The sequence below is a fragment of the Perca fluviatilis genome, chromosome 1 (assembly GCF_010015445.1).
Source record: "Perca fluviatilis chromosome 1, GENO_Pfluv_1.0, whole genome shotgun sequence".
Lineage (NCBI taxonomy): Eukaryota > Metazoa > Chordata > Actinopteri > Perciformes > Percidae > Perca > Perca fluviatilis.
In genome coordinates, this window is record NC_053112.1 from 15,284,598 (window position 1) to 15,299,502 (window position 14,905).

Here is a 14,905-nt window from a genome sequence, read left to right on the forward strand (position 1 = left end):
CACTGTATACTGCTACCTATAGGCATGTTGCTACAGTCTTATTAGGAGTTAAATACCGCCTAATTAGTTATTGCTTGTGGTTCTGTGCGCTGTAATTGTGCTTGATATATGGCGGCAATATGAGGTAAATGGACGTAAGCCGGGCAGCGTTATAGCTCTTTTTCCACTTCTTTAGCATTTTTTGACTCAAACGATTACATCGAAAAAAACGCTACAATTATTTTTATGTTTAAAATACGGACACCTACCGTATTCCGCTTGTTGTTCTGTGTGCTATTGTGTAGTTGACAGATGGAAAAAAATATAAATAAATGCGACTTATAGTCCGGTGCGACTTATATATGTTTTTTTCCTCTTCATGACGCATTTTTTGACTGATGCGACTTATAGTCCGGAAAATACGGTAAATTATTTTTTGTCCAAAATGACCACCCCTCCATAACAGCTCAGCAAGAAAGCAATGTCTTAGAAAATGCAAAGATTGAATGTTGAACAAAAAGACTGTAACTTTAATAAATCCCCATCAACTCAAACTGCCAAAGCCTTGTTTCAAAATAAGAATTTTACATGTAGATCTCTTCTCTTACATTGGAGTCACGGTCTCTTCACAGCCTCTCTTCACAACAGATTACAGCGACCAATAACTCAATATACATAAAGGCATATTGTATTAAGATAGGCTTGAACAATTCAGATCTCATCCTTTAAGCACAACAGGATGTCAGGATAAATCTCATCCTCCCCCGCACCTTCCACTTACCACAGGTGTAATTTCATGAGGTGACTTGTCATCACTAATATTTCATATAAATCATGTATTGCCCTCAATTAAGTCTATAGAGTGTCCATGGCAATCTCAACTCTCCTCAAACATATGAGAGAAAGAGAAACAGACAGAGACTCTGCAGCCGGTGGTTCATACATCATGGTTGCTGAAACAGCAGAGCAGTAAGATCATTAGAGAGAAAGTTTCACTTTGACATTTAGTTATCACAGTTAAGTAGTAGATATAACTGGATACCTATCACAGTTGATACAATGTTCTAGCTGCAGCTACTTGCAGCTGATGTCTATGATGGCGTATTAGGGCCGTGGTAGGCTAAAAAATAAATAAATTACAGGAGAGTGGACAGGGAGGGAGGGAAGTTAATATTCAGAGAAAAAAACTCAGAATTTCCAAAAATTAAAGGTGCAAATTAACAAATCTTGTAAATGTCTTTAATTGTTTTTGTATATTTCTATATTTTCTTGTATAGTTTATATATATTCACATTTATTTATTTCAGGGGACTTGTATTTCATTACTCCACATTTATTTATTTTACTCTTTTTATTTCCATTTCTTATATTCAAATGAAGGGGGCGTGGTTATCTCACCGATTCAGACGAATCAGGGTGTATTTCATAGGCATATTTATTTATGTATTTAGTTATCTATTTAATATGAAATCAAATGACATTCCATAATTGCAAAAAACGAATTTCCTCCCTGGAAATCAATCCAATAAAGGCTTATCTTTATCTTAAATGTGAATACAGCGCCCTCTATCGATGACTTTATCTCCAGGACGTTTTTCCTTACTATCTCTCTGAACTCTGCCTCACTTTGGACCCAAATTCGACCTCTTTCTCCTGAAGCAGTCCGAAGCTCACCACTCATCAGGTAGATAGATTTATACTTCTTTTTTTTACTTCTTGCTTCCCTAACTGCTCCGACTGTCATTTGGTGTGTCTATTGTAAGTGAGTTGTTGTACTCGCTGGCTTGCTAACCATTAGCTTTGGTGTGTATTTCTCTGTGTGTATCTTACATAAAAGTGCATAAGAATTAGCATCAATACATTTAAAGTAACAATAGTAAAAGTACTCATTATGCAGAATGGTCAATTTGGATTATAATCCAAAGTAACTAATAACTAATGTTGGCAAATACATATAGAAGAGTAAAAAGTACAATTTTGGATTCCAAAATGTAATGGAGTAGAAGTATACAGTAGCATTAAAGAATTTAAATCCTCAAGTAAACTACAAGTGCCTCATATTTTCATTGTACTTAAGTACTACGCCATTGGGATAACCGTAATCGAATCGTGAGACCAGTGAAAATTCACACCCTTATAATGTATATGAGTGTGAAATGGGCCATTCTGAATCATGAGTAGGCTACTTTGACTTTTTGTACTTTAACATTTTGAATGCAGGAATTTTAGTTGTAACAGTATGTTACACTTTAGTATTGCTATGTTTACTTAACTGAAAGATCTGAATACTGATTACCTGCAGTGGGTAACTATAAGTAATTCCAGCATAGAAGCTACACCTTGGTCTCAGTTAAAATGATCTTCTCTTGCTCAGTTCACTGTTCAGGTCAGTATATCACATTAAATGCCAGACATAGATTGTGCAGTATTACACACATGAATAGTATTCCATTAAGAGCATCGTGGTCTCGTCGTTGAAGAATATAATTTCAATGGCTTGAGCAGTTCCCAGTAGATGTCTCTCTTAGAGCTGAAATGGAAAATTATGCCCATTCGACTAACAAGCTCTCTAACTGGCCTCCACTGAGGAAATGGACTCAGACCTGTTTGAATCTTCAAGCATTACCTCCCAAATTAAATGTCTAGCAGATTTAGGAGTTCCTGGAAATGATCCTCCCACCTTCAGGCAGTAATCTCACTCAAGATCAGTGTGTCGCCGTACCTGCTGAGCACAGGCAGGTCAATGATCTGCCTCCTCATCCTGAGTCACTTCCTGACGCACGTTTATAAACTCCTCCTGCACTGGACCTTTTCAGCTATCACCTTGCTTTTGAATTCTCTTCATCAACAGGCTTAAAGGTGCTGTAGGTAGGATTGTGAAGATCCAGGACTTAGCCAAAGAATTTCAACATCGACAACTTCTCAGTCCCTCCCCCCCTTTCTGCTAAAGCCCAAATGGTCTCCTAAGCCCCTCCCCCCACAAGGGAGAATGAATGTGTGTGCATGAGGAGTGATTGACACGCAGTTAGACACCCCCCCTGGCCCTGATTGGTGCATCTGAAGCAAATATTACAGAAAGTTAGTTTTATAAGTCTTACCTACTGTGTCTACTACAGGGGTGGCTGTGGCTAAGTGGTAGCGAGGTCGCCTGCCAATCGGAAGGTTGGTGGTTCGATCCCTGGCCCTGCAGTTCCATGCCGAAGTACAAGACACCCTGAGTTACCCCCGATGCTGCGCCATCGGAGTGTGAATGTTTATCTGATGAGCAGGTGGCTCCTTGTACGGCCTCGGCCACAGTGTATGAATGCGTGTGAATGGTGAAACAACTATGTTAAAGCGCTTTGAGTAGTCATTAAGACTAGAAAAGCGCTATATAAAAACAGTCCATTTACATCTTTAAAAATTCTTTCTCTTTCTGTCCACCAGCAGGTTCTTGGGTTGCTGAAGTGGGTTCTTGGGTTGCTGAAGTATTAAAAAATAAATTAAAAATGACCCAACAGTGACAAATTTACACCTTATAAAGTTGTGGGGGAACCAAGTGAACAAACACAGCCATATCCTGGTATTTAAACGGTTGTCACGCCCTTCTCACGATTTTACCGACACCTTTAACTTGTAGTCATGTTTTTGGCCAGCTGATTATTTTTAATGTCCAACATTCTGTCCAATATTTCATCTAGCTCTGTATTTGTCTCCACCAACTCCTGAGGGAAATTTGGCTCTTTAGCTGCTAAATGCTCTACTGTGTTCACCAGCTAGTCCCTAATTCTGTCTGTCTGCAGGTTGGTGCTGAGCACATTGGGTTTTTAGAGCTTTTTTGCTGAAAAAAATAGCTGCATGTTTCTGCTGCTGTAAATGAGGTTGATGAGAGCAGTGCAACTGGATAAAAACACTAAAGTTGCGAGCTGTGAAACCAGGGTTCTAAAAAGCTCCATAGAGCTTAGGGGAACTGCAGAGTTGGGTGAGCATTCTTTGTAGTTTTGCCACTACGAGTGACCCCTTTTACATTGCACATAGCAGCATTAAAGATGTATTTAATGATTTTATCTATAAAATGGAAAACAGAAAAATGGCCATCACTAGTTTTCAGAGCCCAAAGCGATGTCTTCAAACAGCATGTCCTGTTAAACCAACAGTCAAAACCCCAAATCGTCTCTCTACTGTTGGCTATCCAATATAGGCCCCTGCCAACATAATTAAAAGAAGACAGCGAATCCCCACATTTGACAAGGCAAAAAAGGCAAATTGACAACACCACAGACTAAACAATAAAAACAAGGCTCAGTGGTTGTTAAATTACATTATTAAAAAACAAGCACTTACCAACAACTGGCCTCATCTACACATCCTTGACCTCTAAGAGAAGAGCACAACAATGTGATGTTTAAAACTATTGGGCCCTTTTTCAAGTTAATGGTGAAGGCCTGAATTTGAGCGATCGACCCACAGAGGTACAGTACAGGTCGGGCACTGTGGAAGGCTAATGGCACACAAAGTCGCAACAGGTAAAGCCTGCTAAAAAATTTTAAATATACCAAAATGAAATACCACTTTGAACACAGAATATTGGAAAAACTGAGCAGTGCTGAAGAGAGGGCAAGTGGGACTGTGAGTGTGTGTGTGAGGGCAAATCTGTAGGTGTGTATGAGTGATGGAACACGTAGCAGAGCTGATCCTATCAGACTCTTGTCAGGTCCTGTTGGGTTTTTCTATATAAACCTCTGAGCAAGGAGACTTGTGTTGCACTTACACTTTTTTGAAGCCCCTTTCCGGTCTATATGTCTTTAACTCATATACACACACACTGTCAGTCTCTTCCTGTTTTCCTCTGTCTTTCTACATTTCCCCTTTTCTCACATCATTAGTCTCTCCATGTCTGTACTTGCTCTCTCCCTCGAGCTCAGTGAGGATTTAGGCCTCCTCTCCTCCTAGACTCACCTACATCCTTTCATCCTGTTCCCTCCTCTCACCCTCCTCCTTTTCTTCTCCCCCCCGCTTGCTTAACCTGCTTCCTGAGCCCAAAAAATAAACCCACACACACACATACACAAACTGACACATTACACACTGTGCACACTCGCATACAGAATCAAGCCCAAACCCATCTGCAGCCAGCAGCACAACATCTAATCCTTATGCTTGGGGAGGAGGGGGACCTTGCAATCATCCCTGCTCTCTTTCTAGACCACCATTCATTTTCTTTTCTCTTCTCTTCTTCAATCATTTTCTCCATCCTTTAATGCGTGCCCAGCATCCCACTGGTGTTGCTTTTGAGGACGGCAATGGAACTGCTACCTACCTACTTTTTGGATCTGTCTTGTCTAGTCCAGTGGTTGTCACTCATGTACCGCGAAGATGCACGCAGACTGACATTAAAACCACAAAAGACAATTTCACTAATGGGCACACCTTCTAATGAAAAAGGGAAATAAGCCGCTGTACTATCTGGTTGGGATGAAAACCTGAAGCCTGTCAACTGTGTGTGACACATGACTGAATGCCACTGGTCTTAAAGTGATGAATGCTGGCGATGCTGCTGTCCTGCTGCGCTGGACGCTGCTGCCGCCCTGTGGCCACCCGCCTGAACCGCAACCCCTCTTCTATAACGACCATTAGATATTTTTTTGTTTGTTGAGGAGTTGCATCACGACCCTCCCTCACACACCATCACCACCTCTACCTCCCCTTTCCATCCACCCCCACCACCACCATCACCACCACAACCCCTCCTCTCTGGGTTGGATAAATATTGCTGGAAGATATATAACGTGTTGCTATGGTGATCAGCTCGTGGTTTTTTTTTTCATGGCATTTGTGGAAGACAGGGACATGCTGGTGCGCAGGGAGCTCTGAAGATCTCCTGTGTGTGTGTTTGTGTGTGTGTGTGTGTGTGTGTGTGTGTGTGTGCGCGCGCGCACGCGCGTGCAAGCATGTTTATGTTTGAGAGAAAAGGATAGAGGGTGAGAGAGAGGGGAGGGGGTCTCCATTTGAAGAGGAGGAACATTCACAAAAACATAGCAGACCCAAAAATAGGAGACAATCTCTCAGACCTTGTGTTTTCATGCACACCACGCACCGCTCACCTACCGTAGCCTATGTGCACAAAACTAAGAGCCCTGACTAGCAGCCGTCTCTGGGGAGGGTTTAACCTCTCTTCCTCCTCCTCTCCCCCTTCCCTGTCTCCTCCACCACCTCTCCATCTCCCACCCCTGCTCTCCGGCTGCTCTATCTCTCTGGGGACACATTCTCAGTCTGCCTGATTGGCTTCTGTTTATGTGCATGTGCTAATGTGTTTGTGTGTATGTGAGTGTATAAGCATGCTGTCCTCTATCAATTAGCGCAAGCTGGTGCAGCAATTAACATTCCCCATTGTGTTTATGCTGTGTACGGCATCACACACCCGCACATGCACACAAGGGATAACTAGTGCATCATTGATCGCCAGCTGTCTGCCATTGAAGACTCCCTAATGGTCAAGCCCACACACACAATTGCTATGATGGAACGGACGTTTATGTATGTGTGTGTTAGTAATGGTTCACAAGACACACCACCAACTCTCTTTCAGACCAGACGGCATCCTAGGAGACACCTATATGTATGTGTTTATGAGTACATGTGTGAGCTGATACCAGCGCAGCCCAGATGGCCATCTTCGAGGGGTTTTCTGGAACATTCAGACACTTGTTGCCTCTCGTCATGTCTCTTTCTCTCCCTCTCTCTCTCCCTCACACACACAAACACACATGCACAGTGCTTCTTTTGAAGTGTGAAACAGCTTGCGGTCAGCTCTGCTCCTCTTCCATGGTTCCATCAAATAGCAGCCTTTAGAGCCTTCAAACACATGATGAAACAAAAACAACCGTGCAGTGTAAGCTGAGAAAAGTAAGAACAGATATTCTCTCTGGATGTTGGGCATAGACAGCGCAGGTCTTTATCCTCCTCTGCGGTTATTGAGTGGTAGAGTCAGGAGATCAAATAGTGGCGTATACTTACCTTTAAATTCCCATTGTAATATAGGCCATCGACGAAGCTCTTCCATCCTCTCCGGTCTTGGGCCCTCTGCTCCAGATGTTGCAACATCAGCCCTGTGGGTTCCACGTCAGCGCCTGTTTAGTAATTGATTTCTTTCTTCCTTGACGTATACTTGGGCGAGCCTAAAACATTGACCCAAAAGTGCTGTTGACCTGGTAGCTTTCCTCCAGCAAATCAAAGGCTGTGTCACATCATTTGTTACTGTCTTTAGGTGTGGTGGTTCTTTGGCAGTGATTTAATGGAGATAGACAGCTGTGCTTAGTTTCCTAGAGCTGCTGTGTGTGGGCTGGGACTGAGGTCAAACTGACTGTCAGATTCAAGACAGACATGGAACCAAATACCTGCAAAGACTTCTGCTATGAAAGGGAAAACACCATTTTTGGCTTATTTAAGCAGTCCATAAGGGTTTTGCTTCCTTTTTTTAGATTGTTGAGGCCCAAAATGCCTGATTTTGGGGCAGCGTTTGTAAAAGATTGCATTAAAAGTTGCGATGTCTCTTGTATTTTTGTTGCAATGAAGTTGCGAAAGACAATAACAATTGCAAAAAAGAGAAACTTGTTTCGGGGAGAATAAAAGTACTCTGGGCTGAGTTTTCCTAGTAACCTTACCAAAAAGGCTCAGGATGCTGCAAATGTTGGTATAATATGAAAAAGGCTGGTGGATTTAAAACAAAAAATTATAATTTATTGAATGATCAAATTTGTCAGTTGTAAGCTAACATTGTAAGCTAATTTCCAATCCTGGCCTGGGCTGGGAGACACATACATATGGTTTAATAAAGGACTTATTGGACTTTAACTTATCATTGCACTTACAATAACAAGCGTAGCTGTCCTCAATTTAGGTCATCCTGTACGTCTCATCTCCGTCGCGGGGGGAACTGAGCAGTAGCTCCGCCCGCTGCAGATAGCCTACTTGATTGAAACAGCAGCAGCTTTCAGTGACTTTAGAATGAAAAATCATTACAGCATACATTGATGTTAAAATGTATACAGGTTGGCCTGAAATGTTGTCTTTCGCTGTACGTTTTGTTGGTCAATGTGTGATGTTCGAGTCAGACACGTTTCGTCTTCGCGTTATTATGGATCCCACGTAATTTCTAGGCAAGTCCCGCCCTAAAAAGCAGCCCGATTGGTTGGGGTTAGGCATTGACCTTGAGTGGTTAAGGTTAGAATAGCCAATTGGTTAGGGGATAGGACCTGAACAAATCGGGTTACGTTACCTTGCGTAAGCATGGACGCCTGGCCAGTAGTAGTGTGTGAATGCTATTGAAGGGCGGGTCTGGCCTAGAAGTTGCGTAGGTTCCATAATAACGCCTCGTCTTCACATCAGAAACAAGAAAATGAATTTGGCGGCGTATGTGTGTTACACCAACCCGTTCTCACTCCTGCTTGGTCAGTGGCTCTCAGCGTCACATACTGATGCAAAGTCTGGCACGTGGTACTGCTGTGATTGGTTGAAGTCGCAGGAAACTCCGGTTATTGATCAAATTTGTGGATGGTTTTGTTGCTAACCTTACCCAAAAGTCCCTCCTGGGCTGTGTTAGGAACTTTTTGACAGTCTATGGTTCTATTTCATCCTCTGATATTTTATGTCATTGCTTCCATATTTTATATAAAAGGTTTACAGACAATTGTTTTATTTGGAACAGTATTGATCAAAATCTTGTTTGCATGTTCAATATTTTATTATCGCGTAATTGTAGGGCCCCTGTCAATGTGTTTAGCAGAACAAGCTTTTTTTGAGAAGGAAAAGCGAAAGCAAACAAAGTAGTCTGCGTCGCCCCCATGTGTTTGCAAGGTTGAACTGCACACTAGTCTCAAAATTTGTTAATGAGAGACTAGGCGTTTGTTGACAACCTGTTTACACAAAACTGTGCTATACAGCAGTTAGGATAACTAAGATATGTTGGCCTTTCAGTGGATGTTTTATTCTTCTCCCCTCAGCAACTGATTAATTAATAACTGATGAGGAATAACTGAATATCAAGTTCTTTCAAGAAAAGAAAGGGATGATTAAGGAACTGAGAATGAACAACGCATTTGTTATCTGAGCAGGCACAGGAATAGATAATAGCTAAAACTCAGGTTTTTCCACTTAATTGCACCTTTTTATCCTTTAATTTTTTAGACTGGCCTGGGGTAATTCATAGAAATGTGGGAGTAAAGATTATCCTGCACTGAAATAAGACCTTGCCAAGCAGATGGTGTAAAGTAAAACACCAAATCCAACTTGTAGTAAACTCGGACAACTTAGACAAACGCTTGTATTTTCTTTAATGTCAGAATTGTTATTGTACATGGACATCCCAATGGATTTGCACTTCTTTTTACAATATGTACCACATATAACAGCACCTACATGGTATTTACACACATTACACAAGATTGTATCACAAAGCAGTGTGCGAAATAAGCAAAACAAGTGCCCAAAGCCTTGCTGAACCATCACACCCAACAGTCCATAAGTTGGCTAAGCAAAGTAGAATACCACAGGCAACTGCCCCCTGTAATTTTCTAGGTTTAAAGCTGAAATCACAAGTGTTATAACTCTTAAATACAAGAGCCAAAATGACAATGCACCAGTTTGTTCTCATCAAAGGGCCAAATGTAAACAAAGTAGGTACAACACAGGCTTCGACAGCTTTGTCAAATATATTTTGATGCAGACAGGAAAACGGTGTATATTTGGATTATTTGTAAACATGACAATACCTATGACAACAACAGTGTGATTTGAAACTTGCAAATAAGAATGCAGGATATGGGTACTTAAGCAACCCTTTTTTTGGAAAGCATCTTGTTTATCTTGTTACCTCACTACTCAAATTGTCAGCTACATCTGACCGTAATGATAGTCACCATTATCGTGTTGTAGTAGTATGGTAAAGTGGACTGACCTGCTTTGTGATAAAACCCTGGTTTGGGCTGCAAAGAGCAACTAAAGAAAAAAAAAAATATATAGGATGAAAGTAAAAACGGGAAATAATTCGGTCAAGTGGGTGCTGGATTTGCCATAATCCTGCATCCACAAGCACACGTACAAACACTCACACACACCCCCACAGTTGCGCAACAACCAGAGATACTGTAGCAGCTTTCTCAAAGGCAAAGACAAGTACAACACAGTAAGTGGCAGTTCTGCTGTCAGATACGCAAACACACAGAGCAGCAGCAGAATGAAATACACACGCTTACAAGAATTTTGAGTCGGGCCACACAGCGAGGTGGTGGTTCAGCCTCCCGGGGAGCCCGGGTTTCAGTCCAGTCTGGTTCGGCCAGCACTCCACAGATGAGGAGAAAGTTTGCACGAGGAATGAAGGGAACAGAACTGCAAACAGTAGGCAACAGCCCAGTTCATCTGATTATCGGATATGAAGAACAAAAGGAGCCTGGCCAAATAAACATGTCTAACTCAACAATCTGCAATTTAAGGATTTCAAGTGTGATGTGTGCTTGCTTCTCTGTCCAATCTACTGGGGGCAATCAAACAAACAGGAAAGAACATTTTCTGAAAAAACAACAACACTGCTATAGAAAGGATGTGTGAGACAACACGGGGTTGAAAGAAAAATAAAGGGAATAAATGTGTGGATTGGTAATAGTTAAGTTTATTTGTAGCATTGCAACTAAGATGAAAAGGAGGAAGATTTCAATGGTTGGCCAAGGCATCAGTCCTCATCAGCTGTCCAGTCGGCCACCAAGGAGAGGACAACGGAGGGATTAGTGGTGTAGGAAAAGTTCAGAGCATCCTGTTACGTTTATGAGTAGGTGAGTCTGTGATGACATCACTACAGGGGGCAGGGCCTCGTTTACGATTGGCTGTTGAATCCAAATGGAGCGCCATCTCCTCAGCGATGAAGGTGTTGAGGTCCACATCATGAAGACCATTCCTACGACGACTGAGGGACTGGGCAGGGTGAGTTGGTGAACCAGGTGGACCCGAACGCACAGAAATGCTTGCCATGGCACCGCTAAGGCCTGGAATGAAAAGAACAAAAAAATGAAATCACAGCAAACAGCATTAAACTCTTACATCTCATTCTTATATTGCAACAGCTTTCTCCTGAACATGGCATTTTGACCTACCATGCAGTGCTATGGCCTCTCTGAAAGGCTGCAGGTCGGTCTCCACAGAGCTACCTGTCTCTGGGGGTGATGGTCGGCTTGCAGACACCATGGCAACCCTTGGAGGGGCGCGAGCTGTCCGTGGAGGTGGAACTTTTCCACATAGGAAGCTGATAAGGTCCTCGCGCCTGATAGTTCTCCTGCGTTTCGTAACCCATGCAATCACATCCTTATTCCTGCGCTGGTGACCTAAGTGGATGCCCAGATCATAGCTCCGCTGGCGGGCCTCCATACTCTCTGATGACACACAAGGACAAATGTTTTTTAGTAAACCTGGACACCATCAACAAATACCATCTACACATCTCATTTACGCGTTCTTATGAATCCCATCACTTGTCTTGGTAAGATATGCCCTGCATAGCAGCTGAGGGGTTAGGCATTGACCTCAAGTGCTTAGGATAGCCCATTGGTCAGGGGAGAGGCACTGAACATGCGAGCATGGACGCCTGCAGAATACTAGCGCTTGAATGCTACGAGGGCGTGTCTTGCCAAGAAAAGAAGTTGGATTCATAATAATGCCTCTTTCACATACAGTACTTCCTGGACATCATATAAAATGCAACTAAAACAGACAGTAAACCACAAGATGGGTAATAGTCAAAGTTACTTGCCTTTATACAGGTTAGTGACAGCTGTGGCTGCATTCTGGAAGGGCACCCAGAGAGAGAGGCCTTGCTGCTGACACACTCTATCTGTTAATTAAATTCAAAACGTTAGTCAGATTGTCGTGATAACTTTCCAATGATGTTGTCATTGTTATAACATAAACCCCACCCTCCAAGCTTAAATTTCTTCTTTACAGAAGTTCAAGCCTAAACAGTCATAAATTGGCTCTTAAAATACAACTGCACTTGTGTAGACCCAAAGAGGAAACTGACAGGGGATGGTGTTTTTAGAGGCGAGCATTTTCAAACTCAGATTTAATCTTATGACTCCTTTAAAGGAATACACCACTGTTCGTTGAAATAGGGCTCATCACCCTCTACCCTGGCTGTAGATAGGTGGGCCAACGCATTTTTCGTCTCACTGCAAGTAATTAGGTTGTTTTTTTGTCTTTTGTTGGCTCACTTTTACTCACAACATGCTAACCGGCAACATAGGATTCCATTCACTACGCTAAGCTAACTAGCGGCGGCGCTGTCGGTGTTGCACAGGACTAAAACGATGCATGCACAAAAAATGCGTTGGCCCACCCATCTACAGCTAGGGGAGACCGTGATAAGCCCTATTTCAACAAACGGTGGCGTGTCCCTTTAACACATCCAAGGTCTCATTATACCTACCTATAACTCAAAATGAATTACAATGGTCGTATGAAGAGTATTGATACAGAACAGAGGTGTTAACAAAAAAACAGCTATACAAAGTACTGCTAACTTCAGCTAAGGATTTGGTTTACCACAAAACACACACATCCCAAAGCTCAGGGCCTATGCAGTTCTCCACTAATCATCCTTTCATAATATTGACTGCATATCCTTGAATCTAATCTGCAGGAGCTGTGCATGAGGTTTCCTCTACAAGTGACTCACTGGTGTTACATTTTATGAAGATACAGCCATGTTACAGTCTGAACATAGGCTTACATTAAGGGGAGCATGGAAGCAGAAGCATTTTGCCAAGCAGGATTTCTATGAGAGCATGTTTGGCAATTGGGGAACAAAGCCATTGAACAGTCATTTTACTCCCAGAAAAAATAACTTAAGGGTCAAATCTAACCAACCATGATGTCACCATTTTAACTATAGACGATTTAAATGGAGGCCCACGTTAATTTCCCGTTTCAGTATGAGCTAATAGCAGAAGCTGACAGGAAACGAAGTTATTTCCAAACAACACAATGTCAGCGTTATGTTTAAAACACTCAGCAGGGCAGAACGAGCCTTGAACAAGAAAACGTTTACTTTAACCCTATCGCCATTTTGTTCTGGATTGTAACAACAATGCAGTCCTCTGCAAAAGTCCACAGGATTGTGTTGGAATAAAATGTCTTTGTGTCGTTACTTATCAAAATCCAGCACACCACTGCGACAATGAACTATCGCTGCGTTTTAGATCGTCAACAAACGAGTTGTTTTCAGTCAGCAAACTCCTCCCTGTGTATCGCCATTTTGACGAGATAGGTAACTATTAACGGGTGGACAAAAAACATTTTAGTGTGCCATGTCAGGTCCAAACACGATGAATGTATGTGCAGTGATAACGCACACCGGTGATTCAGCCGGTAGTTTGAGATCAATTTATTACTGCGTCTAGCTCTGGAAGACCTGACAGCTCAGGCCACTGTGAGCCAGATTCAGCCCCGTTGTCCCACACTCTGACACGGTGACCGGCTGCTCGAGTTAGCACCGGGCTAACGTTAGCTTCCATCGGCAAACAACGAAACATGGTCACGATATCGACAAGTGAACCGCAGAACCATCTATTGTATACACAATTTAAGAGAATACACATTATGGTATCACCTAACAACCATGGAAACAAATACCGCTAGTTATGCTGTGGAGAAACAGCTGTGAGTAGCTAACACTGTTAGCCTCGCCAGTGCCCTTTGTGTCTCTCTCCGCTAGCATGATTAGCTTTCAATGGCTCTGACAGTTAACGTTAGCTGGCTTGACATGAACTTCTGTATCTTTGGTACGGACCTTTGTAGAGCTGTGCTACCGCAGTGGCCGAGTTCTGAAAGAGGTGCCACAGTTTCTGTTGGCTTTGTTCCGTCTCCTCTTCGTTTGGATCATCCCGTTCGGCCTCTGCTAAGCACTGCCGTTCCCATTTGGAGAACCAGTGTTCGGGGCCGTGCTCTTGGATCTCCGCTTCTCTCTCCTCCTTCTTCTCCTCCATAGCTAACGTTAGGCGTTAGCTAGTAGCTTATAAACTAAAGTTAGCCTTCGTGTGAAATGTAGGATTGATGGTTTCCTGGAGATACCTAACGGTCTTTCTTCTGTATACTATAGGATAAATACGTTACACAACTCTTACAATCTATAGAAAAGAAAAAAACTATTGCTATTAAAGTAGCATTGTAACGTCTTAAACTGCGCCCGTACGCCCAATGTAAAACACACCAAACTAAAGGAACACGATGACAACACCTAAGAATTTCTGGTGCTAGCCACGCCCATTTTCTCGCTGTGCTGAAAAGCGATTGGCTGCAGGGAGTTTCTAGGCCGTACTTGGTGCTAAACACGAAGCCTGATTGGACAACGCCAAAAAAAAAAAAGCGAAAAGGTCAGAGAAAAAGCCTGCCATACAGCATTCTGTACAGCAGGGGCCAGCCTGTTCATAAACATGTAGGCCATGGTCAAAACAAAGTATATAAGGACACCAAGGCAACAACAACATTACTGTTGACAGGTTTACCATCTTCGACAAAAAAAACACCTTCATCAAAAACCTAATTTATTCTAACAACAATAATGCATATTAAATATAAATGGACAGACATGATGGTAGAACATGGAACGCTGTATTCTCCCATACAAATCTGTTGCCCAACAAAATCTGAGAATTGTTATTTAAAAGCATACATAGATATTACCCAATACATTCCATTATTTGAAAATAAGCATGTATTTTTAAACACTATCAAATCATTTATTTTTTTAATAACAAATCAAATAAAACTATTAGGCTACTTCAATATTATACCTGATTAAGTAACACTGTCTCCTGTTTTGGTGCATAACATTAAATACAGTACACAAGTCAAGAGTCATAAAATAGAGACATTTACAATAGTAAAATATGAAAAGATATACGAA

General features: G+C 42.1%; 1 protein-coding gene across 1 annotated transcript; it reads right to left on the reverse strand.

The window, feature by feature from the left end:
• Positions 1 to 9,273: 9,273 nt before the first annotated feature.
• On the reverse strand, positions 9,274 to 14,241 carry zgc:77849 (UPF0472 protein C16orf72 homolog). The gene is made up of 4 exons (XM_039810761.1): positions 13,790 to 14,241; positions 11,756 to 11,836; positions 11,103 to 11,378; positions 9,274 to 10,994 (listed from the first exon to the last, which is right to left on the reverse strand). Exons 1-4 carry the CDS (start codon positions 13,983 to 13,985, stop codon positions 10,756 to 10,758), a joined length of 792 nt encoding a protein of 263 aa, XP_039666695.1. The 5' UTR covers positions 13,986 to 14,241; the 3' UTR covers positions 9,274 to 10,755.
• Between the last annotated feature and the right edge of the window lie 664 nt (positions 14,242 to 14,905).

Coding starts and splice junctions, on each gene's coding strand:
- zgc:77849 (XM_039810761.1), bottom strand. CDS start 13,985: ATGGAGGAGAAGAAGGAGGAGAGAGAAGCGGAGATCCAAGAGCACGGC. Junction 11,837..13,789: donor GGTAGCACAGCTCTACAAAG/GTCCGTACCAAA, acceptor TTTAATTAACAG/ATAGAGTGTGTCAGCAGCAA. Junction 10,995..11,102: donor AGAGGCCATAGCACTGCATG/GTAGGTCAAAAT, acceptor TTTTCATTCCAG/GCCTTAGCGGTGCCATGGCA.